The 27,440-nt window shown below is 37.2% G+C and overlaps 3 protein-coding genes across 8 annotated transcripts in view; 1 reads left to right on the forward strand and 2 right to left on the reverse strand.

Moving 5' to 3' along the window:
* Positions 1–11,034, reverse strand: part of nfat5b (nuclear factor of activated T cells 5b) — a 53,501-nt gene extending 42,467 nt beyond the window's left edge. For 5 of the 6 annotated variants that reach the window (XM_065261492.1, XM_065261491.1, XM_065261490.1 and 2 more), the window contains exon 1: positions 10,729–11,034. In XM_065261492.1, the coding sequence (XP_065117564.1) occupies positions 10,729–10,801 (73 nt within the window). In that variant the 5' untranslated portion in view covers positions 10,802–11,034. Of the gene's footprint in view, positions 1–692; positions 998–10,728 lie in introns of those variants that run through there. The other variant, XM_065261493.2, reaches the window with a different exon arrangement.
* A 1,954-nt stretch (positions 11,035–12,988) lies between these two features.
* Positions 12,989–17,674, forward strand: psmd7 (proteasome 26S subunit, non-ATPase 7). The gene is made up of 7 exons (XM_065261498.1): positions 12,989–13,179; positions 13,912–14,003; positions 14,084–14,176; positions 14,576–14,673; positions 16,560–16,640; positions 16,721–16,812; positions 16,899–17,674. Exons 1-7 carry the CDS (start codon positions 13,106–13,108, stop codon positions 17,344–17,346), a joined length of 978 nt encoding a protein of 325 aa, XP_065117570.1. The 5' UTR covers positions 12,989–13,105; the 3' UTR covers positions 17,347–17,674.
* Positions 17,675–17,783: 109 nt separating this feature from the next.
* Positions 17,784–27,440, reverse strand: part of pkd1l2b (polycystic kidney disease 1 like 2b) — a 33,026-nt gene continuing 23,369 nt past the window's right edge. The window contains exons 27-34 of the mRNA XM_065261406.1: positions 25,267–25,591; positions 24,778–24,911; positions 24,564–24,691; positions 22,990–23,150; positions 20,038–20,248; positions 19,537–19,638; positions 19,323–19,454; positions 17,784–18,019 (exon numbers count right to left, since the gene is read on the reverse strand). Of these exons, the coding sequence (XP_065117478.1) occupies positions 17,900–18,019; positions 19,323–19,454; positions 19,537–19,638; positions 20,038–20,248; positions 22,990–23,150; positions 24,564–24,691; positions 24,778–24,911; positions 25,267–25,591 (1,313 nt within the window). The 3' untranslated portion in view covers positions 17,784–17,899. The remainder of the gene's footprint in view (positions 18,020–19,322; positions 19,455–19,536; positions 19,639–20,037; positions 20,249–22,989; positions 23,151–24,563; positions 24,692–24,777; positions 24,912–25,266; positions 25,592–27,440) is intronic.

The raw sequence follows: 27,440 nt of genomic DNA on the forward strand, positions 1-27,440 counted from the left end.
AACTAGGTTTTAGGAATGCCATTGCACATTTTATAAAGTCATAGAAATTTCTATTAATTGTTTTTTAAAACATGGTCGATTAAAAATCGATTCTCAAAGGCCACTAATCGATTTTTTTTTATAACCTGATCCAGTTTGATAATGTAATGCGACTGTTTTGACTTTTTCAGCATACATTTTTCATTTTGCATCAAAATTGTATTGTATTTAACATAACTGAATGCATTTGAAAATTAGAGATTGGTTCTGTAATGTATCCAAGTGTACCTAAAATCAGAGCCGCGCCAGACCGTAACTAACAGGGGGGCACTCGGCTTCCAACGGGGGGCACGCAATAGCAACAATAACTTGCAAAAACAAGACATTTAAACAACAAATACAGCAAGCACACACTCATACAACTGGTACAGACTGTCAGCTCATTTCCCGTATAAAGTGCAAAAGACCACAAACTATGCGCAAAACTATTGAACTTCAACCACGGCGTGAGTGCTGCGCTCCCGCTTCTCGACGCAACAACAAACCGCCCTCGCGCGGCACAAGCCATTGAAATGAACGGGTTTCATAGTGCAGCGCACACCGCGTCCTAGCTTTAAAAAGCCGCTTTACCATTATCACGTCGTAATGCTGTTAACGGTCTATAGCCACACTTCACATTTAACCTTACGTAATTTAAAACAACGCTAACTTACCTTTGAAATAGCTGAAGACGGCGTGTAAGAACATTAAACTTCCTTAAAACAGTGTCCTGTTGATTTGTAAATTTCACCTCAACCTCTAATCTCCGAGTTTGAGCCAGTCTGTGTTTGCATGAAGATGAAGCAGGCGGTGCTGATTCGTTCTTAATGTTCTAATATCCATATTTTACACGATCCATAAAATGCCGCGAAAAAACACGTTGCTAGTATCAAGTCACAAATATGCTAAAGACGTAAGACGGGTGAGACGCGGCAATACATCCAATCAGAGAAACTGGTCTATTTTAATTAAAGAAAACATATATCAACTATATTTTCCTCATTTGATTATATTATAAGTCATGAAACATTCAATGTTTAATTTATTTTAATTATTCTTGATATATATTAAAGTAATAAAAAACTTTGTAGGGGGGGCACAACAACCTGTTCGGGGGGCAGTGCCCGCGAATGCCCCCCCTTGACGCCAGCCCTGCCTAAAATAAAAAAAGTGTAATATATAGGTTGGTGGCTTTTAATTTCTTTTTATTAATTACCCACTTGTAAACTTTTTATATGAATAAAGTATTTGTATTAAATCTATATTCATTGAGTTGAATCGAGAATCGAGTATAAAAATCGGTCCGAGAATCAGAATCAAACAGAGAATCAAAATCGAATCGATAGCTTATGAATCTAAATCTATTCGATCCAGAACATTTGAATCGATACCCAGCCCTAATAAATAACAGTGGTTTCTATTAGTGCAGTGCGATATTTAAGTGAAATACGATGTGTGGTAACTTGTTAAATTGTGCAATATATGATATGCAATACAATTATGCTTTAGGTTTGTAAAATCAATTTAAATAATAAAAAAAATATTTATAAACTGTAAATTATATAATAATGTACATTTCACAAAGAACGTTTCGCCAGTTCTTTTACTATCTGCATCAACCTAAAACTCTGACTGTGCTTAACTTTTTAAAGTATTAAAATTAATCAGTTTTTGCAAACGATTGCGATATGTGTATTGCAATATGCGCGTTTCCGCTATTGCCGATAATTAGGGCTCGAGCACCGAGGAGCAGGCCAGAATGGCCTGCACCGAAAGGTGCGAAGCCCTATTGGTTTTGCTAGAATTATTGTTTTTAATTTTTTTTTTTTTTCCAACACTTTTGGACATTTTGGGTGCCTTAACATACTCGAAAACTCTTGAAATTTGGCACAGACGTCAGAGTCATCCGTGATCGCAGAAAACCAAAGACTGGAACACGGGCGTGGCAAGGGGGCTCTGTAGCGCCCCCTGTAATGCAACAAAAAACATTGATGCACAGATCGGGCAAACATGTACGCACATGTACGAGAGTTGGTACGCATATAGATCTCATCGACCCGAACAACTTTCGCCCTCTAACATTTTAGCTCCGCCCAACAGGAAGTCGGACATTTTGGATTGTTTAAAAAATGCATGCGGTGAACTTTTGAATACTCCTCCTAGAGGATTCATGCGATTGACACCAAACGTGGTGAACATGATGTCGAGACATTGTACTTAATAAATTGCGAAGGGATTTTTGATATCTTGAACGGTTCTGCCATGGCGAGGCGACAAAGTTGTGGCGAAATCAGAGAAACAGGAAGTGTTTAATATCTAAGGTAAAAAATGTCTTATTGTGATGCCATGCGGGGTGTTTGTTCGTCTGAAGATTCCGATCGCATCGATGTGCCTATTGTGACTCCCGGGTATAGCGCCACCACCAGGCGCCAGGAAATGTGTCAGTCATGAACTTTTAAATACTCCTCCTAGAGGATGCATGCGATTGACACCAAACGTGGTGAACATGATGTCGAGACATTGGACTTGCTAAATTGCGAAGGGATTTTTGATATCTCGAACGGTGTTGCCATGGCGAGGCAACAAATTTATGGCGAATTCAGAGAAACAGGAAGTGTCTAATATCTAAGGCAAAAAATGTCTTATTGTGATGACACGCGGGGTGTTTGTTCGTCTGAAGATTCCGATCGCATCAATGTGCCTATTGTGACTCCCGGGTATAGCGCCACCACCAGGCGCCAGGAAGTGTGTCAGTCATAAAGCTGGATTTTTTTGACAGTTCCATGCGATGTTCTTTTAAATACTCCTCCTAGGATTTTCATGCGATTGACACGAGAATTGGTCAACATGATGCCAAGACATTGTAGATGATAAATTGCGAAGGGATTTTTGATATCTCAAACGCTGTTCCCATGGCAACCTGTCAAACTTTACTTTCATTTTGAAGGCATATTTAAACCTTACATCTGCGTGTGGTAAACTTTTAAATACTCCTCCTGAGGAAATAATGTGATTGACTCCAGAAGTGGTCAACATAATGCTGAGACATTGTAGATGATGAATTGTGAAGGGATTTTTGATATCTCAAACGCTGTTCCCATGGCAATGCGTCAAACTTTACTTTCATTTTAAAGGCATATTTAAGCCTTTCAGTTGATGCCGATGTTCTTTTAAATACTCCTTCTAGAATAATCATGCAATTGACACCAAAAGTGGTCAACATAATGCCGAGACATAGTAGATGATAAATTGCGAAGGGATTTTTGATATCTCGAACGGTTCTGCCAAGGCGAGCTGACAAATTTATGGCGAAATCAGAGAAACAGGAAGTGTCTAATATCTAAGGCAAAAAATATCTTATTGTGATGCCATGCGGGGTGTTTGTTCGTCTGAAGATTCCGATCGCATCGATGTGCCTATTGTGACTCCCGGGTATAGCGCCACCACCAGGCGCCAGGAAGTGTGTCAGTCACAAAGCTGGATTTTTTTGACAGTTCCATGCAATGTTCTTTTAAATACTCCTTCTAGGATTTTCATGCGATTGACACAAGAAGTGGTCAACATGATGCAGAGACATTGTAGATGATAAATTGCGAAGGGATTTTTGATATCTCAAACGCTGTTCCCATGGCAACCTGTCAAACTTTACTTTCATTTTAAAGGCATATTTAAGCCTTACAGTTCCATGCGATGCTCTTTTAAATACTCCTTCTAGGATTTTCATGCAATTGACTCCAGAAGTTGTCAACATGATGCTGAGACATTGTAGATGATAAATTGCGAAGGGATTTTTGATATCTCAAACGCTGTTCCCATGGCAACCCCCCAAACTTTACATTTATTTCAGGCATATTTAGGACTCTTGGCGTGCTTAGATTAACCTAAAAGTCGGCACAAACATCAGAGTTGTCGGCTGTTCAGAGTGGACAAATAGGTCAGACAAAGGCGTGTCTCTTTAGTGGCTCACTAGCGCCCCCGTTTGTCTAAAATGTGGGGTTTTTCTTTTACCTACAGTCCCCAAATGGCTCAGTAACAACATTAAATAGCCCACTGATGTTTACCCACTTGATGCCCTTGCCCGCCGTGCATCGTTTTCTCGGACGCATCGTGTAGCGGTAAAAAACGTGCGAGGGCCCGCCATTGCTGCTTGCAGCTATATATTTTTTTTTAACACTTTTGGACTTTTTGGGGGCCTTAACATACTCGAAAACTCTTGAAAATTGGCACAGACGTCAGAGTCGTCCGTCATCGCAGAAATCCAAAGGCTGGAACACGGGCGTGGCACAGGGGCTCTGTAGCGCCCCCTGTAATGCAAAAAAAAACATTGATGCACAGATCGGGCAAAAATGTACGCACATGTACGAGACTTGGTACGCTTATAGATCTCATCGACCCGAACAACTTTCGCCCTCTAACATTTAAGCTCCGCCCAACAGGAAGTCGGCTATTTTGGACTGTTTAAAAAATGCATGCGTTGAACTTTTAAATACTCCTCCTAGGGGATTCGTGCGAATGACACCAAATGTGGTGATCATGATGTCGAGACATTGTACTTGCTAAATTGCGAAGGGATTTTTGATATCTCGAACGGTTCTGCCATGGCGAGGCGACAAAGTTGTGGCGAAATCAGAGAAACAGGAAGTGTTTAATATCTAAGGTAAAAAATGTCTTATTGTGATGCCATGCGGGGTGTTTGTTCGTCTGAAGATTCCGATCGCATCGATGTGCCTATTGTGACTCCCGGGTATAGCGCCACCACCAGGCGCCAGGAAGTGTGTCAGTCATGAACTTTTAAATACTTCTCCTAGGGAATTCATACGATTGACACCAAACGTGGTGAACATGATGCTGAGACATTGGACTTGCTAAATTGCGAAGGGATTTTTGATATCTCAAACGGTGTTGCCATGACGAGGCGACAAATTTATGGCGAATTCAATGAAACAGGAAGTGTCTAATATCTAAAGCAAAAAATGTCTTATTGGGATGAAACGCAGTGTGTATGTTCGGCCAAGGATTCCGATCGCATCGATGTGCCTATTTTGAGTCTCGGGTATAGCGCCACCAACAGGCACCAGGAAGTGTGGCAGTCACAAAAGGTGGATTTCTTGACAGTTGCATATGGTGAACTTTTAAATACTCCTCCTAGGATTTTCATGCGATTGACACCAAAAGCGGTCAACACGATGCAGAGACATTGTAGATGATAAATTGCGAAGGGATTTTTGATATCTCGAACGCTGTTCCCATGGCAACACGTCAAACTTTACTTTCATTTTCAGGCATATTTAAGCTCTTGGCGTGCACTTTGGGTGCCTTAACATGCTCGAAAACAACGGAAATTTGGCACAGATGTCAAAGTCACGTGCCACTAGGCTCATGCAAAGGCTGGAATATGGGCGTGGCAAGGGAGCTCTGTAGCGCCCCCTGTAATGCAAAAAAATAACATTGATGCACAGATCGGGCAAAAATGTACGCACATGTACGGGAGTTGGTACGCATGTAGATCTCATCGACCCGAACAACTTTCGCACTTTAAGATTTAAGCTCTGCCCAACAGGAAGTCGGCTATTTTGGATTGTTTAAAAAATGAATGCGTTGAACTTTTAAATACTCCTCCTAGTGGATTCATGGGATTGACACCAAACGTGGTGAACATGATGTCGAGACATTGGACTTGCTAAATTGCGAAGGGATTTTTGATATCTCGAACGGTTCTGCCATGGCGAGCCGACAAATTTATGGCGACATCAGAGAAACAGGAAGTGTCTAATATCTAAGGCAAAAAATATCTTATTGTGATGCCATGCGGGGTGTTTGTTCGTCTGAAGATTCCGATCGCATCGATGTGCCTATTGTGACTCCCGGGTATAGCGCCACCACCAGGCGCCAGGAAGTGTGTCAGTCACAAAGCTGGATTTTTTTGACAGTTCCATGCGATGTTCTTTTAAATACTCCTTCTAGGATTTTCATGCGATTGACACAAGAAGTGGTCAACATGATGCCAAGACATTGTAGGTGATAAATTGCGAAGGGATTTTTGATATCTCGAACGCTGTTTCCATGGCAACCTGTCAAACTTTACTTTCATTTTAAAGGCATATTTAAGCCTTACAGTTCCATGCGATGCTCTTTTATATACTCCTTCTAGGATTTTCATGCGATTGACTCCAGAAGTTGTCAACATGATGCTGAGACATTGTAGATGATAAATTGTGAAGGGATATTTGATATCTCAAACGTTGTTCCCATGGCAACGAGTCAAACTTTGCTTTCATTTTCCAGCATATTTAAGGCTGACATTTACATGCTGTGAACTTTTGAATACTCCTCGTATGGGATTCATGCGATTGACACCAGAAGTGGTCAACATGATGCTGAGACATTGAAGATGTTAAATTGCAAAGGAATTTTTGACACATCGAACGCTGTTCCCATGGCAACGCGTCAAACTTACTTTTATTTCAGGCATATTTCAGGCTCTTGGCAGCGTAGATTAAGTTTAAATTTGGCACACACATCTGATTTGTCGGCTGTTAAGTGTTGACAAAAACGTCAGATAAAGGCGTGTCTATTTAGTGACTGACTAGCGCCCCCGTTTGTCTAAAATATGGGGTTTCTTTTACCTACTGTACCTAAATGGGTCAGTAGCAACATGAAAGAGTACACTGATATATACCCACTTGATGCACATGCCCACCGTGCATCGTTTTCTCGGAGGCACCGTGTAGCGGTAAACAAACGTGCGAGGGCCCGCCATCGCTGCTTGCAGCTATATTTTCCAATTAAAATCCAATATAAAAAAAAAAACGAAATACCGATAAACAATGGGGAAAAGTTAAAGGCGCAAAAGAGGATGTTTTTCGCCGACTGATAATCCAAAAAACGATTACTTAGTTTTTAAATGAGCGCATGCGTAAGAACAGCCTCCCTCCTTCACGGCTTATTTCTAGGACCTTCCAAAACTCGTGCATGAATATTTGAACACGAGTGTTTGTTTACCACCGGCATATGCTGTGTCGCGTGACTCGCGTCAGTGGATTCATTATGTGAAATTATGAAAATAAACAAATAAGACGGTAAAACGTTAGATCAGTCGACGCTACTCCCATTTCAACTAGCATGTAGCAGACAACTACAGTACAAGAACAACGTCAATATTGGTGAATAACAGTACAACAATAATTATTCCCCAAAGAAAGAATAATCACTGTTACCTGTCGGGAAGAATTTTGCGAACTGCGCGTCTGTCTTGACACCTCTCTGTTCCTTCATTGCTCTCCAGCGTTGAAATGTTTTTCCAATAACAACTCTGTTTACATTACGTTCTTCTGACAATTTTCTCCTATTCTCAGCGGCTTAAAAAAGTCTTTCTTTTGCGTCCTCCTTCGAGTTTCTTCTCTACCGTGGTGCAAATTCGAAGAGGAAAGCAGGATCGACAATGAAAACAAAACGAAACTTAAGACGGAGTTTCATGCGCTATGCGCATGCGTCGCCTGTGTTTAGTTACTGGCGCGCGCACGTCTCTCACAAGGATCGTAATGACAGTGATTGACAAGCCAGAGGGCCAATCGCTTATGCAATGACCGCATGAGCAATTGGCTGATGTTTTTAAGGCCCTATCTTGTGCACAGATGACGTATATTAATATTATTACTTTCAGTGCAGCTAATAAATAGTCTTTTATCATTTAGTAAAGACAGTTTCAAGTAATATTGCAAAAATGTATAAAACAAACATCCTCTTTTGCACCTTTAAATAATAATAATAATTATATAAAATTATATTAAATTATACAATGTAGTGGTATTTTTCTGAGGTTAAAATTCAACAGAATTTATGATGAATTAATATTATTTTAAAAAAAGTGTCATAAAACTGGGGACCTTCTCACACCCCTCAAGGGGGGCCCGTTCCCAGTTTAGAAACTTTAAAAGCGAAATGTTCATTAGCCATCTTTTTGCTCTAAACATGTTAACTTGGGTTTGTTAACCCTTTTCACTGTAACCTTGTGTTCACCTGTGATATCTGTCCAGAGGAAGTTGACCAAGAAACAGAAAGGTGTTGTTTGTTTAGTACCCTAAGCAGCTTTCGGTAACCAACAATGACCAAGACAAAATGCACTTGCTGAATGCCCAAAAACCATTATAAAGAAGTAGCTTTGTTTTCATCATCAAAACTCAATCGTAGCTGGAGAAACAAGACAAGAGTAATGAAATAGGTTCTTTCATTCGTGTGTGAAACCACACAACAATAACAACAGTGGTGTCTAGCGTCTACCTACAAAACCTAAGCAAATGAGATTAGCCCATGTCTTACGTAACGTGTGACCAGGCTAAAGCCCTGATTTAGGATACTACAACAGACACCAGAGGAAAAACAACGATCATTGAAGGAAAAATCTAATAAGATAGGAACATCTATCAAATCACTTGGCAAATAAAATCTGTCTACAGCTTATATGTCCAACATAACTATAAGAAGCATCTAAAACACAGGAAATTAAAAATCCACCAACAGAATGAAACAGTGGAGTTTCATTTCATGAGATTGCTGCCCATAATGACTCTCAAACTATGAGAATGAATACAGCAACAACCAAGTTATTAGTTTAAGTCTGACTTAATGTTAGTTTATATCAAGGATTGCTGCCTGCAACTGCTGCTTTATTCTGATCAGACATGAACGTATGCTTCTGTATGTGTATGTGACTGAAAAATTGTCCCAAGCTGTCACTAGGGCAGTACCCTAAAAAAAGTCCTAATATGTACCATTTAGGTACAGTTATTTATACATTTGGTACCATTAAGGTACCAATGTGCAATCTGGTACTAACCTCGGAGGTAGTAATATGAACTTTTTAGGTGGAAATGTGTACTTTTTGAAAGGGTAGCGCCTCAGTGACACCGAGATACCATTTATGAACCCTATATACGACACTCAACAATAATATTGTACTCAAGTTATTTATATGTTTATGTTAAAGTAACAATAATGTAAACAACAGGACTTATTCAGAAAGTGTGCATGGATGTCAAACAGTAAATCCATTAACTAACTCTAATCTAATAACAAATAGATATGAATCAGTCATTCACTTCTAAAACAAACAGACGGTGGTTTACTGACTTAAAGGTGCCATAGAATAAAAAACGTTATACCACGGGGCTGTTGAATGCTTTATTCTGATTGGCTAAGAAATGTTCCATTGGTGTTGATTTTTTCTGCAAAAAAACACGCATACCCAACTTGTCAAATGTCTTATAAATAGGCATCAGAGCAATGTTTGTGGTAACCGTGGTATAAGCGGAACAATTGACTTGGGTCCTTATAATTATTCTGTGTATAAGCGGTGTGCATTATTTCTGAATAATTTAACGGCCCGTTGTCAATTATTCCTTTCGTATTTACCTAGGCATAGATGAATAATAACAGCTTTGTACATGGTAATGACATATCGTGAGCCTTAAACGCATTTGTTTCCTAATTTTTATTTAAACCTTGTGCACGCAAAAGACCGCTGGAAAACCGGCAAATCTCAACATAACAGACTGTGACATCACAGTCAAGATGTACGCCCCAACATTAAATTATGCATTAAATTAATTAAAAAGTTATAGAAATGCTAAAAACAGTTGTATTGTGACTGTTCAGTTAGCGCTATATGCTAGTTAATGCTATATGCTAACGTTAAGGCTAAAGTTCTACTATTGGCGATACAGGCACGTTTTGTGGGTCCATACTGAAAAAACACACAAACTTACCACTCAGAAATGTTTATTAACAATCTCCATACAATTAGTTGTTCTGTAAAATCTGTATTTTCGTCTGATACAGGCTTAAACATATAAGGTCTGTTTACTAATGTGAGCTACTGACATGAGCCTCAGAGAGAGCAGAGCACAGCAGAGCCAATCAGAGCAGAGCTCAACATTATTATTCATGACACTTCCAAATAGGGCAAAAATAGACAATTTCATTCAAAGGACAAATCTTAGGGTTGTAAATGGACATGTAAAACGTATTAATAATACGTTATAGTTATAATTTTTGCACTTAATAAAGTTACATACCTTTTATGTAAATATCAAAAAACAATTGAACATATAACTACAATGCATTCTTTGGCACCTTTAAAGGTCCATGAATAAGTTATAAAGCTCAAAAAATATAAAAGCCGGCTTAAATTCATTTAAAACACAGTTGGGCAACTCAAAAAACACAATACAACTTTAATAAGAGGTAAGAGAGGCCATATTAAATAATAAAACGTAACCTTATTTACATTGCGCAGTGACAGTCAACAAACTCTATGTTGACTATCAGCCCTCGTCAACACAGACACATGCAATGTGTGCATCACCCCACAAGGTCATTTATTTGATCACCATTTAAACTACCTGTCAAATGGACTATGTAAACTAACAACTTAACTGTGTAACACCTCAGTAGGACGCACACGGACCTTGTCTCAAAACCAACTGAGCTGCCTTTCTAGACAGCATCATAGTAAGGACATCCGAGTTAAAACGCATTTAGTCAATAATTCTATCTACATAGTACATATGGTGCCCTATGCTTATATGCCAACACGGTGAACATAATGCCCTTTAGGACTAGGTAGACAGCATACTACGTTTTGAGAAGCAGCATTTACACGCGCTGTGAAGTTGGAGTTCAAGAGCGCGTTTCAATTGTGCAGTGAGTTACCTTTGGAGTAGAGAGACTTTGGCGAATCGAGGTCGATATCCGCGCTAAAAAGCGACGTGAAATCAGAGGGCATCGCAGAGCCTCCGATCCGCAAAGAATTTTCAACAGACTTGCACTCCAAACGCAGACTCTAACAACTAGCCATCGTTCGCCTTTGCCAAAATGATGAAAGAAAACAAACAAAAGCCACGTGCAGAAAAAGTACAAAGTGCCACTTCTGTTTATCATAAATAAAGCGCTGGCGTTGTTAAGCGCTCTCCTTAACGTGTGTGTGTACACGGCCAGTCAGTACGACTGTGTGTGTGTCTTGTGTTTAGTTTGTCTGTTTCAGTTCCCGCCCACTCCACGCGTCATCAAGACAAATAAGTTGTGTTCCGCGTCATGCACACATTGGCATATGAAAAAGTACCGCGAGAGTGAATCACAAGTACAGTTTTTACATCGCTATCGCGGTACTTCGACGTAATAAGCTGACCAGTCTGCGCAGCGCTGTTTGAAGAATACGTCGAACGCTTTTCTAGTCAGGTGATTACACTAATAAACGTAAAATAGGCTTAACTGGTTTAATTGTACATGCAATGGATCTTTTAGTGTTATATATAGTGGTGGTGGTGGTTGCTTGTAATGTATATGTATTTAATGTTCCATAGTATTCGGTAATGTTATATCTTAAAACAAAACTATTACTTTTAATAGTATCTATATTAAAATGTGTGGGAAATATGTCTTATGTCTATTTCATCTTATATTTTTATTGTATTGTTCAAAGTCAGTGTCTACATGAGGAGTCATGCCATCGTGCTAGTGATGTTTTTGTGACAGATTAAACCATTATTGTCTATGGACAACGCAGGCTGTGAGGACTACTGTTTGACACATCTTTTGGCAGCTTGAGACATGATTCATCATTACATTCACTATTGTCCTTACAAAGATGTGATCTTTATGTCAAATGAGTTTTTAATAAAATATCCGTGTCTACATAATGTTTTTAATTATAATGCTTTGATTAAAAATAAGTTATTGTTGCTCGCTAAAGCCTTAAAGGGGACCTATCATGAAAATCTGACTTTTTCATGTTTAAGTGCTATAATTGGGTCCCCAGTGCTTTTATCAACCTAGAAAATTTGAAAGGAACAACTCAGTAACATTCTCTGCAAGCATGTGAAAAAATAGGTCATTGGCTCCCCATGTGATGTCAGAAGGGGATAATACCGCCTCTTAATCTGCACTATCCAACCACAGCAATACAATTAAGTGCAGAGATCAGCTCATTTGCATTTAAAAGAACGCACCCAAAATTGCACATTTTTGCTCACATCTACATAGTGGCAATTTTAACATGCTATACTAAATGATCTATATGATATTTTGAGCAAGAACTTCACATTCATACTTTTTTTTTTTTTTTTAGATTTCTTTTTAAAATTTTATAAAGTCTTTGGAAATGTCCCATTTAAGTTCATAAGTTAAACTTTAGGCTTTATTGGGGAATATTGTCACATTAAATTGGGAATCTGTTAAAAACTTAAAAAACAAAGAAACTTTGTGAGAGCAAATGTAAGAAAATTATAACAAATACTTATTACAACATACAACAAGTTTCTGTTGTGATCCTGATCCATATATATTATCACCTGAATTGTTACTGTAGCAGAATATAGCCACTAGTTTATAGCTAAAGACTAAACTGGCGATTTAATTGTTTGAAAAAAAAAGTTTTAGCAAATTTCTATGATGGGCCAAAGTTACTTAACAGTACTATGAAGTAAACACATACTGCTTATGATATGAGTTTTGAAACTTACAGGATTTTGGACTTGGAGATGTAAAAAATGAAGGGAATAATTTTTTTCTCTGTTACAAAAACAGCGCCATCTAGTGTCTACAATACAATAAGCGTGACCTAAAAATAGTGTGACAGTACACAATAAAATGTAAAATATATACAAATAATATAACGCTTAGTAAAAATAATGATATGCCCTGAAGATGTATGCAATGTCAAGTGCCGAAGATATGCAAAGGAAATATGAATGATTTTATATAAGACTTTATTAGTTGTATTTTTTCTAATCAGTGGAAGAGAAAATAGAGACCTTATGGCTTTAACTTTAAACATGCGATAATTGTTAAGAAAATAACAATATGTCTGTTAAAAAAAAAGATGTCTTTCCAATAACAAGATAGTGAAGACTGAAGAGTGTTTTCATCCTTCTTTCCGCCGGGGGGCGCTCAGTGTTCGCTCTTACTGAAGCCCCACTGTAGCTAAAACACACGAATTAGAAGCGGAACAGCCAGTGCGGTATCAAACTGGCGTGCTAAGCAACATAAAACGAATTGTTTTTGAATAATAATCTATATTTATACAGCAAAAATGCCGGATTTGGCAGTAGAAAGGGTTGTTGTTCATCCTTTGGTGCTGCTGAGTGTTGTGGATCATTTCAACAGGTAAATATGAGTGTTGTGATCGTGCTGTGGTAAATTTGTTAACTCACTGTCATTATGTCAATGAAACTAGCCGCTACAAGCTAAAGGCTAACTAGACATTACAGTTTCAATTAAACTCCTCACAAAAACACTCTCATTAGTTGTTTCATTAAAATGTGCACTTTATGTTATAATATAGAACCTTGCCTTAATAACGATAAAGTTTTATTTTCTTACAAAAGTACAGATTTTTGACTCGAGCATAATATAATATGATGAGTAACACGTACAGTACCGTTTATAGAAAGAAAGTGTGCTTTTAATAATGCAGTATACGATAATAACAATTTAATGTGAAGATAACAATATGAAAATGATTGAAATCTTTTCAATAACGATACTTATTGTATTAAATTGAGATTTTCTGTCTGAAGTACTGTTTGTGTTCAGATGAGTTGTATCAAAGGAATCGGCTCGAATCAGGCCAAATGATTCATGATATTAGATAAATAATGACAATCGAATAGTTGCATATATTTACATACCGGGAAAGTGATTTGTTAAGTATATAAACGCAATAAGCTGCTATGTAAATGAACTGTCAAAATACACTGTCCATACTAGATAAGTTGCATTCTGATTGTCAGTTGCATATTATGTTTATAGCTGCTGTGTCCAAGTTTATTACTTATACATAACAGTCAACCAAGATCATAAGTGTGTCTGTACACCTGTTTTTATTTTGTTTTGTAGGATTGGTAAAGTTGGAAGCCAAAAGCGAGTTGTGGGTGTCCTGCTGGGCTCATGGCATAAAAAAGTGCTTGATGTGTCCAACAGTTTTGCTGGTAAGTTTGTAGCTCTTTTTGCACAATGCATGTATTTCATGTTTAAATATTCAATAACTAATGCTTTTAATGTGTAATAGTACCTTTTGATGAGGATGACAAGGATGATTCGGTGTGGTTCCTCGACCACGACTACCTGGAAAACATGTATGGCATGTTCAAGAAAGTCAATGGTAAGATCACTTCACGTATAAAGACCAAGTGTTTGCATTATTTTAAGGGATAAAAATGAATATCCTGTCATCATTTACTCACCCTCGTGTTGTTGTAAACCTGTATGAGTTTCTTTGTTCTGTTGCATTTTAATAAATGACGGTAACCACATAGTTGGTGACACCTATTGACTTCCATAGTAGGAGAATAGTACTATGGACGTCATTGGGCACCATCAACTGTGTGATTTCCATCATTTTTCAAAATAAAACTGAATAAAGAAACTCATACAGGTTTACAACAACATGAGGGTGATTAAATAATGACAAAATTTTCTTTTTTTTTTCTATTTACAGTGTCTATTCAACATGACCTCATATCTAATGTGTAATAATCATTTTTATTTCTTTCAATTTTAGCGAGGGAGCGAATAGTTGGTTGGTACCACACAGGCCCAAAGCTGCACAAGAATGACATTGCCATAAATGAGCTCATGAAACAGTACTGCTCGAATTCGGTATGTAATATTTTCAATCCTACTAACTTTGTTGTTTGAACACTTACTTCACAAAAAAATACATGTCCTCCTCACAATAAGAGATGTAACGATCATTTTTAAATTTATACTGTTTAACCATGCCAGTATCACTCAAAAACCCCTGTCCAGCATCAATCAATTTAAGCAATAACGTGAGACAAACACATTCATTAACGTCTGCTCCCATGTGTTTGTGTGACTGAATTAAAATCCAAAAAAAATTCACATTTAGGGAAACATGTTTACTTAACATTTCTTCTTTAGACGGATCCATCTTTTCTATTCATTTTTCATAAAATGATGTGATCTGATGAGTTTAAAGCTCCTTTCTACTCTGTTTCTACTCTGAGCGCAGGTATCGTGCAGCTTACTCCTGGGTCATAAAGTACACCACATTTCTCACATCACATGCAGACTTGCTGATTTATCCTGTGTTTATATGAAAATCTGATTTACTCACTTGTGTTTTATCTGAACACTTTATTTTTCTTACAACCTCAAATGTGCCATGATTAATGTTATTTATTTAATGTTTATCTGAACAAAAGGGCACTTACATGTAAAATCAGTTTAATATTTGGTTTGCATCAGTACTTTTTTTACATTTCTAGAAATTGTTCACAAAACCATGATAATATTGATAAACGATGTGATTTTAGTCACTTTAACTATGATGTAAAATTTTTAGACGGTTTCATCTTAAAACCTATGTTATTCTAGGATAAATACCCTTATCTCCTGAGGGTTTTCAGAAAAAAGAATTTTTAACATCTACTAAAAACTTAATATCTAAGCCGCTGTAGCACTTAAGAAACATGAAATTAAAGTAACCGGCGGTAGATGTAATGTTTCATCATGCAGAATCAGGCGCAAATGGGTTAAGTTACAATTGACTTAAATAAAAAACTAGGGCTGCATCTAATCGTTTGCAGAATAAAAGTTTTTCTTTGCATCATATGTGTGTGTATTGTGTATAAATAATATGTACATACAAATACACACACATGCATGTATATATTTAAGAAATGTGTATAAACATTTTTATATTATATATAAATATGAATACTTAATATGTACATTTATTTTTTTCTTAAAATTATACATGCTTGTGTGTGTGTATGTTTATATACTGTATACATAATTATTATACACAATACACACACACATATGATGTAAACAAAAACTTTTATTCTGCAAATGATTAATTGCGGTTAATCGTTATGCCACCCTAAAAAAATTCATTTTGCAAATAGACAGTGAACCCTATTGTAGGACCATTACGATTTTTTTGCATGTTTCCTCCTAAATTCTCAATACTACAATGAAATTTTCTTATTAGTTTCATTCTCATTAGTTGTGAAATCCCTCCACACTAGGGCTGGAAAAAGATTAATTGCGACTAATTGTTATCAGAATAAAAGTTTTTGTTTATATCATATTTGTGTGTATTGTGTATAGTAATTATGTACATATATAAACACACACATGCAAGTTCTATAAGTTGTAAAAATATTTACGTGTGTGTGTATATGTGTGTATATATATATATATATATATATATATATATATATATATTTTTTTTTATGTATAAATACTTAATATATAAATATTATAAAATATTTTTTCATCAAATTATACATGCATGTGTATTTATATTTACATAATTATTATACACAGAACACACACGTATATAAAAAATGATTCTGCAAACGATTAGTCGTGATTAATCGTTTAGCAGCCCTACTCCACCCCTTTGTTATATTTATGCAAGGCCTACGTACATGTAATAATTCCTTAAAAGAAATTCCTTGTACATGTACACACATGAAATTTTGTAATAAAGGTGATTCTTATACCTCCCAAAGGTTTTAGTCATCATTGATGTGAAACCCAAAGACCTGGGTTTACCGACAGAAGCTTACATCTCAGTGGAGGAAGTGCATGATGTAAGTACAAGCATTTTTATTATATAAATGTTTATTTTTGCAATATTATATATTTTAATCCCCTTTCTTCTTTGCTTAAGGATGGAACTCCAACATCTAAGACATTTGAACACGTGACCAGTGAGATTGGAGCAGAAGAGGCAGAGGAAGTGGGTGTCGAACATTTGTTGCGGTATGTAAATCTTCTTGCACATCTCATTCATTCTAGATGTATCAAAAATATCTGCAAGCTATTAAATGTCCGATTGTCTCATGCAGGGATATCAAAGACACAACAGTCGGCACCTTGTCGCAACGCATCACCAATCAAGTGCATGGCCTAAAAGGCCTGAACTCCAAGCTGTTAGACATCAAGACTTACCTGGAGAAGGTTGCAACAGGCAAGCTGCCCATCAATCACCAGATTATTTACCAGCTTCAGGACGTCTTCAATCTCCTGCCCGATGTCAACCTGCAGGAATTCGTCAAGGCCTTTTACCTCAAGACCAACGACCAGATGCTCGTGGTCTATCTGGCCTCGCTCATCCGCTCCGTCGTGGCGCTCCATAATCTCATCAATAACAAAATCGCTAACCGTGACGCGGAAAAGGAGGGACAAGAAAAAGATGACAGCAAGAAAGAGAAGAAGGACGAGAAGGATAAAGATAAAGACAAGGAGAAGGGAGATGCCTCAGCCAAGAAAGATGACAAGAAGGAGAAGAAATGAAACTGGGTCGACATGAACTTGAGATTGCGCAATCTTGGCTGATTATGGGAGGAGTTATGCGTTTCTTTTGTCCACTTGTAACCACCTGCAAGTTTAACTGGTCATTGTATCTGTCATAATTCATGTATTGATTAAAAAAGCGGAAGAGTTTGGTTAAAATTTTTCTCTTTTTTTGATGTTACAGGCCTGAACTATCTACAATACTTTATTTTGACCATTATAATATTAAGACAGGTGACAAGTGATACAACACAGTCCAACTTCAGCTACATTGTATTTAGATTTGTGAAATTCCTTTTGTATCATTATAAAAACAATGCTAAACAAGCTTGTTGGGTCTTACATGTTTTATTTTATTCACTACATGTTCAAGCAAAGCATACACATTCACAAAGAGTACATTTTAAGTTTATTGTAGTGTTCATTAAAGAGAGGTTTCCCTTCTAGGGAATTAAAACTCTAAATGATACATTGTAAAAGCAGAATGATTTAAGTTGATAACATGAGCAGGAGTTTAGTCAGTTGTTCATGTAGGATCATAAGAAGATGAAAGTTAGTTGCCGTCGTCAGTAAGAAGTTGTTCTTTGTCATCTGCTTGTGTCTTGCGTTTGATCCCAAAGAGACCCAGGAACTTGAGCTTAATCAGGTTGACATACTCCTCTTCCTCAGAAGGCTTGAGTATCAGAAAACATATTTCAGTTATTATATATATACAATGAGCTAGCTTTGGACAAAAATGAACTGACCTATTTACTCACCCCAAAAGTATAATTGAATGTACTAAAAATACATACTTAAAGGGACAGTTCATCCCAAATAAAGAAGATATTTTGATAAATGATTGTAAGCGCACAGTTGACGGTACACACTGACTTCCATAGGATTTATTTTTCAGTGGAAATCTGTGTGCTTACCATCTTTTATCAAAATATCTTGTTTTGTGTTTAACAGATAAAATATACTCATACAGCATAACATGAGGGTGAGTCGCCTAAATGATGACATGATTTTATTTTTGGGTGAACTGTACGCTTGTCTGACGACATGCACCGCTTCTGGGTCCAAACGATTTTAAAGGGACACTACAGTTTTTTGGAAAATAGGTTCATTTTCCAGCCCTGGAGTTAAACTATTGATTTTTACAGTTTGGAATCCATTTAGCTGTTCAAAAGTGGCTTAGCATAATCCACTGAATCTGATTAGACCGTTAGCATCATGCTAAAAAAAATCAAAGAGTTTTATATTTTTCCTATTTAAAACTTGACTCTTCTGTAATTACATTGTGTACTAAGACCGACCGAATTTTAAAGTTGTGATTTTCTAGGCCAGTATGGCTAGGAATTATACTCTCATTCTGGCGTAATTATCAAGGACTTTGCTGTTGTAACATGCGTGCAGCAGACGCAAGATATTACGCAGTGCCCAAAAGTAGTCCCCTGCTATAAAAAGTGATCCAAGGGACTATTTTCGGGCACTGCGTAATATCCTTGCACATGCTGCACACATGATACGGCAGGAAAGTTATTTTCCAGGAGGCGTAGTGATATTACGCAGCACCCGAAAATAGTCCCCTTGGTTACTTCAATAGCAAGGGACTATTTTCGGGCAGTGCGAAATATCACTACGCCTGCTACAGCCATGTTACAGCAGCAAAGTCTTTGATTATTACGCCAGAATGAGAGTGATCTGCCTAGAAAATCGCAACTTTTAATTTTCTGTCGGTCTTAGTACAAGATGTAACTACAGAAGAGTGAAGTTTTAAATAGGAAAAATATAGAAGCTCTTTGGTTATTTTTAGCGCGATGCTAATGGTCTAATCAGATTCAATGGATTGTGCTAAGCTATGCTAAAAGTGCCTGCGCCAGACCTGGAGATCAGCTGAATGGATTTCAAAACGGTAAGATTCAATTGTTTAACTCTAGGGGAGCTGGAAAATTAGCAAAAAAGTGAAACGTCCCTTTGATGTAAAATAATACCTGATGGTTTTCCTGTTCTTCACTGAATGACTCAAGAATGACCGAGACAAAGAGGGTCAGCATGATAAATGTGAGGAAGACGGCACAGGTGGTGATGATGACCCCTCCGAGCAATGGATTACAACTTAACACCTGTAGCGGAAACATGATAGCCGTGGTTAACAAAAAGCTTTTCTGCTGTATTTACTTATATGTTATTGGATGCGTTACATACCTCATCATAGTTGAATATGCCTACTTGCAAATTAAAGATTGTCATAAAGGAATCCGGTATAGATCTGTAAGAGTATAGCTCCCATCCAAAAATTTGATTGCACTATTAAAAACAAGTAATTATGTGAATTATTATTTTTTAAAATAGACATATAATGAGTATCCAGGCTTATTTAAAGTTCTAGATATTATGCTAATACATGCGTTCAGATGTTAAACCCTCGTCTGACATGTTTTCTTGTAAATGAGCATTTTTTATCAATGACTCTTAATGGACAAAGCAGTATTTCTAAATGGCCTTTAAGTGAAAGTATTAAATGAAAGTGCTATAATACATGCCAGGAGGATTCAGGTAATATCACTAAAAGAAGTGGCATTTACATCTGGGCTCCTGAATTACAACCTGGTTTATAGAAATGTAAGATAGGTTTGTTTCCTTTACACACAAATAACTTGCAACAAACACAATATTTATATGATATAGTTCATAAAGAAAGCTTACAGCAAGACAGTATGCCAGGAACACAATGGCGATGACCAGGATGAAGTTGGACATATCATTCCACGCCCGCTGAAGCGTAGAGGTGATGAGGTAGATTTTAGAGTTCAGTCTCAACAGATGCCACATTTTCACACTGCCCAGCAGAACTAAGAAAGCAAAAAGATATCCCATTGTAGCATCTGCAAGCGCCGTGTCGTTGAAAGTGGGAAACCTGGGAGGGAAGATAAAATTTTTAAGATGAAATTCAACGATAGTATTTACACATTAAAGAAACAGTTCACCCCAAAATTAAACTTCCTCACCTTCATGTTGTGCAAGGAAAGGGAATGAGAGAGGCCATGAATGTAAAGCATCATTAAAGTGGTCCATATGACACTGGCTGGCGCTATACTTAAATTATGATATTAAAGGTGACATAGAATGATTGAACGGGGTATTTATCCTTGTTCTGTGATGTGACATGTAGACAAATTTTTTTTGTTTGGGTTTTTAATGCCTTAGAAGCTTCCTAAAAACCTCTCTCAGATAGCTCTATTAGGGTGGGGGATTTTAAACAAGTGGTTTTGCACCTATTTGGCTCCCCCTACTGGCTTAACTTGCAATCTCATTACTGATTGGCTGACTTTGCTGCCACTCAAAAAATGTAGCCAATTGTGGGTAGACTACCATTTTTCAACAAAAGGTAAAAATGGTTTTTCATTCTCTGTCCCCTTTAAAGGAAAACACCACCGTTTTTCAATATTTTATTATGTTCTTACCTCAACTTAGATGAATTAATACATACCTATCTTTTTTCAATGCATGCATTTTTAATCTTTGTACAGCGCTTCTTAAATCTGTTAGCATTTAGCCTAGCCCCATTCATTCATATGGCTAAAAAAAAAAGTTTTATTTGTGCCACCATACTTAATCTTGTAACTGGAAATTCAACCCTGTTTGGATCCTACAGAATGAATGGGGCTAGGCTAAATGCTAACACATTCACAAGGCGCTGTACAAAAATTAAAAGTGCATGCATTGAAAAAAGATAGGTATGGATTAATTTGTCTAAGTTGAGGTAAGAACATAGCAAATTATAAAAAAACTGTGGTGTTTTCCTTTAACGATACATTTTTCCTTCCTTCCACTTACATTTAAAGGGCACATATTATGCAAAATCCACTTTTACAAGGTGTTTGGACATAAATGTGTGTTGGCAGCATGTAAACACAACAACCCTGCAATTAAAAAAACACACATTCCTTCCCACAAAGCAATCTCATTAGACATGCTGTTTTGATTCTCTTGTTAATGTGACATCACACTGATAAAGCCCCACCCACAGTGACTGAATGACTGGTTAATTCCCCCAAAGCATGTCGAAGGGCTCTATAATACACCCGTTGCAATGCAGCGCAATGTGTCTTTTGCTAGTTTCGACCCGGCGCAATGATCATTTTCACGTTTAGCGCCATGTTGTTTAAATAGAAAATGCATTTGCGCCCAATTTTGCGCCCATGTACGTTCTGGTCTGAAAACGAGGTGTGTTCAGGCGCATTGTTGGCACTTTGCTATTTTGAGGCAACTAAAATAGACTACGCCATTGATCAACTAAAACCTGGTCTAAAGTCTATGGCGCAATATGTTTTTGTTATTTAATAAGCGCTTTAGTCATATGCACCTATAAACGGGACGACAACACGGGTTTGCTTATCACACACTTGGATGCGCAGTAGCACAAAACATTTTTAAATACAAAAAATTAAAGGATTAAAATGTAAAAAATTATTATTGAGTCTCTTGGAGATATTGAGCACCGATTAAGAGACGTTAGAAGGCACTGCTTCACCTGATATGGTGAGATGACAAACATTTTTATGAAGTAATTACTTTTTATTAAGTAATTAAGTAAAAACGCATGGCGCTGTCCGAGTGCTGAAACGACTCTCCACACGTTTGTAAATCCTTTATCTCTTGTTTGTATTTTTAGAATACAAACCTTTTCTTGCATATTAGCAAATTATTTGATGAGATTACAATGATTATGTAGGATATCAATACATACACAGCAAAGGCCTGCTATTTTACTTCCATGGCTGAAGAAAATGGATTTTAAAGGTTTTAATCCAAAAAATAATAATTTCAATACCAGTAAAAACAACACAATTTTTAACATTAATCTTAAACTGGTGGTCTTCTTCCTCCGCTTAGTTTTTCAGTTTATAAATTCCGCTTTCTAAATAGGGATTAATCATGACGCAGGCGCAACTTGCTTTTATTATGACTTTCATTGGTTTATTGCACGTTACGCCCAAAACACAACCCTTTTAGGCCATGCGCTTGGCGCATAAACTATTTTTCCCGTCGTTAAATTAGCAAAAGTGGGTTCGGACATGCCCATTTAGACCATGCGCTTTAGACCATGCGCTTAGATCGTTAAAATAGGGACCTAAATGTGTTTGCTAGCACAGTGTAGCGCTAATGCTGCCAAAGATACTATTGTCTCAGATTGTATTCACAGGATAGTATTCAAGTGCTTACTATCCGTTGGTAATGGAGTGAGGAGCTCATTTGCACTTAAAGGTAGACAAATGAAAACATTGCTTTTTTGCTCCCACCCAAATATGGGGCATTTCGGACATGCTATCATAAATGATCTGTGGGTTACTTTGAGCTAAAACTTCACAGACACTTACATGTTACGTCTTGAAAAATTCTGTATAGTATGTGCCCTTTAATCAATGTATACATTAATCAGTATGTGCATTCCCTTGGAACCCACAACCTTTGTGTTGTTGTTGCAATGCATTGCTTTATGTATTAAACCACAGGAAAACGGCAACAATTTCATTATTTAAAAAAAGAGTGGATAGTATTCTGATATTCACCTGTTTGTGTTTCATTAAAGAACAAAGTTACGCATGTCTGGAAAGATGGGTGAATTATACTTTGAAATCTGCCTGATCTACTTACTCATCTTTGTGTTTCTGGTAGTACGCAATGTCTTTGTCTCCCAGTATCGTTCTCCTTACAATGGCAGATAATGTAGTGAAGCTCAAGATGACGATGGACAGTTCTAAAAGGTTCCACTTGTTTTTGAAATATGCCCATTTCTGCTTCTTCATTGCTTTTCCCTATTCAAGCAAAAATATGTAGTTTAATGAGAATACTAATGTTACATATGTGACCCTGAACCACGAAACAAGTCATAAGTTGCCATTACTTTGGCTTTTTTATGCCAAATCTCATTAGATTCCATGAAGATATTTTGTACATTTCCTACCTTCAAAAATGTATTTATCATTAGTTATATGTGAAGAGTTTGGTTCCAAAACGCAATAAACACCATTTAAAAAAAAAAAAAAAATGAGTTACTGCCAAAATCAGTATTATATCAGGTCAGTATTTAAAAGTAAATTCTTACTTTTACGCAAAATCAAAAATCTGCCGTGTTATTCTGTCATCTTTTCTCCTTTTTTTCCCAAAACGCAATAAACGCCACTCCTCCTTTTCTGCAATAAATCCGCTCCACAAATTACAGCGCACCATTCCACGCAATGTGAACAAACAATGGCGGCGCATTGAGTACACAGTCCTAGTTTTCCTCATCTACTTTCTACTTGGTGATCAACAAACAAACAAAAACGAAATAATACTTTAATAACATTGATAAACCTGTGATGGTTTTCTGTGAAGGGAAAGAAACGTAAGCCATCGACATCTAATAATTTACGCGAGAGGCACTTGTGAGACGATCGCTTGTTCTCCCGACAGCATCTAGCTTCTCTCGTGCTAACACATTGACCCCAGGGGATCTTATGAAAAACTTTCCATAATTTTACTCAAAGTCAACGAGAATCACAGCTGATTGCTGTGAAAAATGTTAAGCGATGACATCAAGTATAACCGCAGCAATGACAGTGTTCCTAATATGACAAAGTAAGTGTTTTGATTAATGCCATTAATATTTATTTTTTTAATCAGTGTGTACAACTGTTCAACTAAATGAATATAAAATGGCAAAAATGAATGCACATTTATACATTGATTGAATAGATTTATAGAATTTTTAGAAAAAACTTCATGGATTTATAGCATTTTGTGGAAAAAATAAAAAATCTTTGAAAATCAAGTTATGGATTTGAATTTTTTATGTTTTATAACCTAAAGATGCGATGTGAAAGTTTGTAACAGAAAATAGTGGTTTTCATCTTGTCACTTTCTTGGTATAGAAAACACGTTTTTACCCAAATTTGTCAAAATGGATTTATTGCGTTTTGGAACCAAACTCTTCATGTGTTGCTCAAGACTTTATGTGGACAACTTTAAGTGTGATTTTCTTAATATTTTGATTTTTTTAACACCCTCAGATTCCAGATATTTAAATAGTTGTATTTCGGCCAAATATTGTCCTATCCTAACAAACCATACATCAATGGAAAGCTTATTTAATGATGCATAATTCTTAGTTTTAGAAAAGTTTTGTGGCCCAGAGTCAGATTTATTAATGAATTGTTCAATAAAAATGATACTATCGGAGCACTGACCTGTAGAAATGTATAGTACAGGATGAAGAGGAAATAGAAGACCTGAGCGGCTATGAGAAAAGACTGAAAGCTGCCCGTGGACTGATAGATACGAACGCTCTGGATCACATCGCGATACTGAAACGCTCCTGTAAACGAAATGGTAAGAGTTTGCTCTTGAAATCAAACACATTGGTTTTGATAGGATTAGGAATATTTGTTCAGGTTTTCTCACCGACTGCAGTTCTCTCCAGTATCAGCGTGACAATACAGAAGAGGTTGACATTAGCGTTGTAGACCGTAAACTCTACAAACAACGCCCTTGTGTAAGTATCCAACCAGGTGGTGTCAAACAGATACCAAAGCTTGCTGTTGTTTAGAGAAAGTTTTTGGGAAAGTATGAATAAAATACCATAAAACATTTTTAATTATGAATATGGGTTGAAAATAACCCAACATTGGGTTGAAAAGGCATAAACCCAGCCGATGGGTTTCAATTAACCCAGAAAATATATTTGATCCAACAATAGGTTAAAACAACCCAGCATAGGTTAATTGAAAGGTTTGTCCCTCTTTGACCCAATGTTTAGTGAGTAATATTCACTAGTAATGCTCTTGTGTTAATGTTGATGGCATTGCATTTCATATTGGCATATTTTTTGGATAACAGCAAGCAACAACATCCATAAAATGGCACTGGGTGTTTATGCGATTGCTTACTCACCTACTAGCATTTTGCTGATCTGATCCAAGGTCCACAACATATCCCCCTCCCCTGTACAGTGCAATATCACCCCAGGCGGGATATCCTCTGAGCGCGGACTGGCTTTGGTACGTCCATTCCACGTCTACAGAGTCATTCAAAGAAATCAAAGGAAGCCAATCTGGACCGTAAGAGCCCATGTCCTCATTATCCCAAGAGTATGGAGCGTTACAGTCAGGAACAGTGTTTTGCATGGGTTTAGCAACCTTGCAGGAGTCTTTTTTCACCCTAAGCTGACGGAGACGAGCACTTCCTACAAGTTTGGAGTTTCCATCTGTTATGAAGCCTTGCAAATTGAAATAAAATATAATCATTACACATATCATTAAATACTATGGCCAATTTAGCTCTCAATATAAACTGGTTTTAGCTGGTCTCCCAGCTTAGTTTTAGCTGGTATTGTTGGTGTAGCAACAATAGCTGGTCTAGCTGTGTTTTGGTCACTTTTTAAGCTGGTCTAGCAGGACTTAGCTGGTCAGGCTGGAAGACCAGCTTTGCCTGGCTGGGAGGACTAGCTTAAACCAAATACTGCCACCTTAAACAAGGTAAAACCAGCTACCAGCTTAGGCTTGTCTTAGCTGGATTTTTCAGTAGGGTAATCAGTGGTTTTATGTTTGCTTTAAATATTTATAATTTTAAAAATCCTTTGGTACTGCAGATTTTATCCAAAAGGTTGTACTGTGTTCCATATACATCATATCAGGTCGGGGCAAGTTGTCACATGTTATATAGGGTGTTTCATATAGATGTTACATGGTTAAATATTATAAAAATTTTATAGAATTAACTTACTGCAATATTTACTGGCAAAAGAAAAGCTTACCTTTTATATTTTTATGGTTTGCTGAACGGTTTTGTGTTTCATTATTATTATTTTACTGTTTAAATTGGGCCAAAAAGACTAATAAACACCAAACGCAAATTCAACAATTTGTGCGAGTAGATTACATACTAATCAAGTCAACGCAAAGACGCGAATAGACACAAACTCACATGACATGAAGTTAATTCCGCAAGTAATCTAATGCAACGTACACAACAAATGCGCATTACCACGCGCAAGAACGCGTCTGATCGCATCTTTGCATTGACTTGAACTTGTGTTAGGTGTGTAAGCCCCATAAAGCAAGGAACGTGATGCTTTGCATTTGGTGTGTACATTGAGTTATTCTTTGCTCTAGATTACTAGCGGGATTTAACTTCATGTCATGCAAATTTTTCACTTGAGTTGAATATTTTCACCTTGGGCGAAGACACCTTTGAGGCGAATAACGCGTGTTTTCGGCAATCGCGCAGCCAAATTTGCCTCATCCGCATCGCCCCGCGTGAGAGCGCGTCTGATCGTGTCTTTGCATTGACTTTTTATGTAATCTACTCGCGCAAATCGTTGAATGCGCGTTTGGTGTGTAAGCCCCATAAAGCGAGGAACCCGATGCTTCGCATTTGGTGTGTACATAGCATTATTCTTTGCTCTAGATTACTCGCGGGATTTAACTTCATGTCATGCAAATTTTTCACTTGAGTTGAATATTTTCACCTTGGGCGAAGATACCTTTGAGGCGAATAACGCGTGTTTTCGGCAATCACGCAGCCAAATTTGCCTCATCCGCATCGCCCCGCGTGAGAGCACGTCTGATTGTGTCTTTGCATTGACTTTGTATGTAATCTACTAGCGCAAATCGTTGAACTCGTGTATGGTGTGTATGCCCTATAAAGCAAGGAACACGATGCTTCGCATTTGGTGTGTACGTAGCATTATTCTTTGCTCTAGATTACTCGCGGGATTTAACTTGTGTCATGCAAATTTTTAACTTGAGTTGAATATTTTCAAATTGGGCAAAGACACTTTTGAGGCAAATAATGTGTGTTTTCGGCAATCGCACAGGAAATTCATTCAACTCATTCGCACGTCCCTGCGCGAGGACGCGTCTGATCGTGTCTTTGCATTGTCTTTGTATGTAATCTTTGCATTGACTTTTATGTCATCTACGTAGCATTATTCTTTGCTCTAGATTACACACAGGATTTATCTTCGTGTCATGCTAATTTTTCTCTTGAGTTGAATACTTTCAACTTTCGCGAAGAAACGTTTGAAACAAATAACGCATGTTTTCGGCAATCCCGCCTCCAAATTT

This window comes from Paramisgurnus dabryanus, chromosome 2 (genome assembly GCF_030506205.2).
Source record: "Paramisgurnus dabryanus chromosome 2, PD_genome_1.1, whole genome shotgun sequence".
Classification (NCBI taxonomy): domain Eukaryota; kingdom Metazoa; phylum Chordata; class Actinopteri; order Cypriniformes; family Cobitidae; genus Paramisgurnus; species Paramisgurnus dabryanus.

What these genes read in the sequence shown, in the direction of transcription:
- psmd7 (XM_065261498.1), top strand. Translation starts at nt 13,106, where the DNA reads ATGCCGGATTTGGCAGTAGAAAGGGTTGTTGTTCATCCTTTGGTGCTG. An exon ending in AACAGTACTGCTCGAATTCG is followed by an intron (nt 14,674 to 16,559) that starts GTATGTAATATT and finishes TACCTCCCAAAG; the next exon opens with GTTTTAGTCATCATTGATGT. An exon ending in GGTGTCGAACATTTGTTGCG is followed by an intron (nt 16,813 to 16,898) that starts GTATGTAAATCT and finishes TGTCTCATGCAG; the next exon opens with GGATATCAAAGACACAACAG.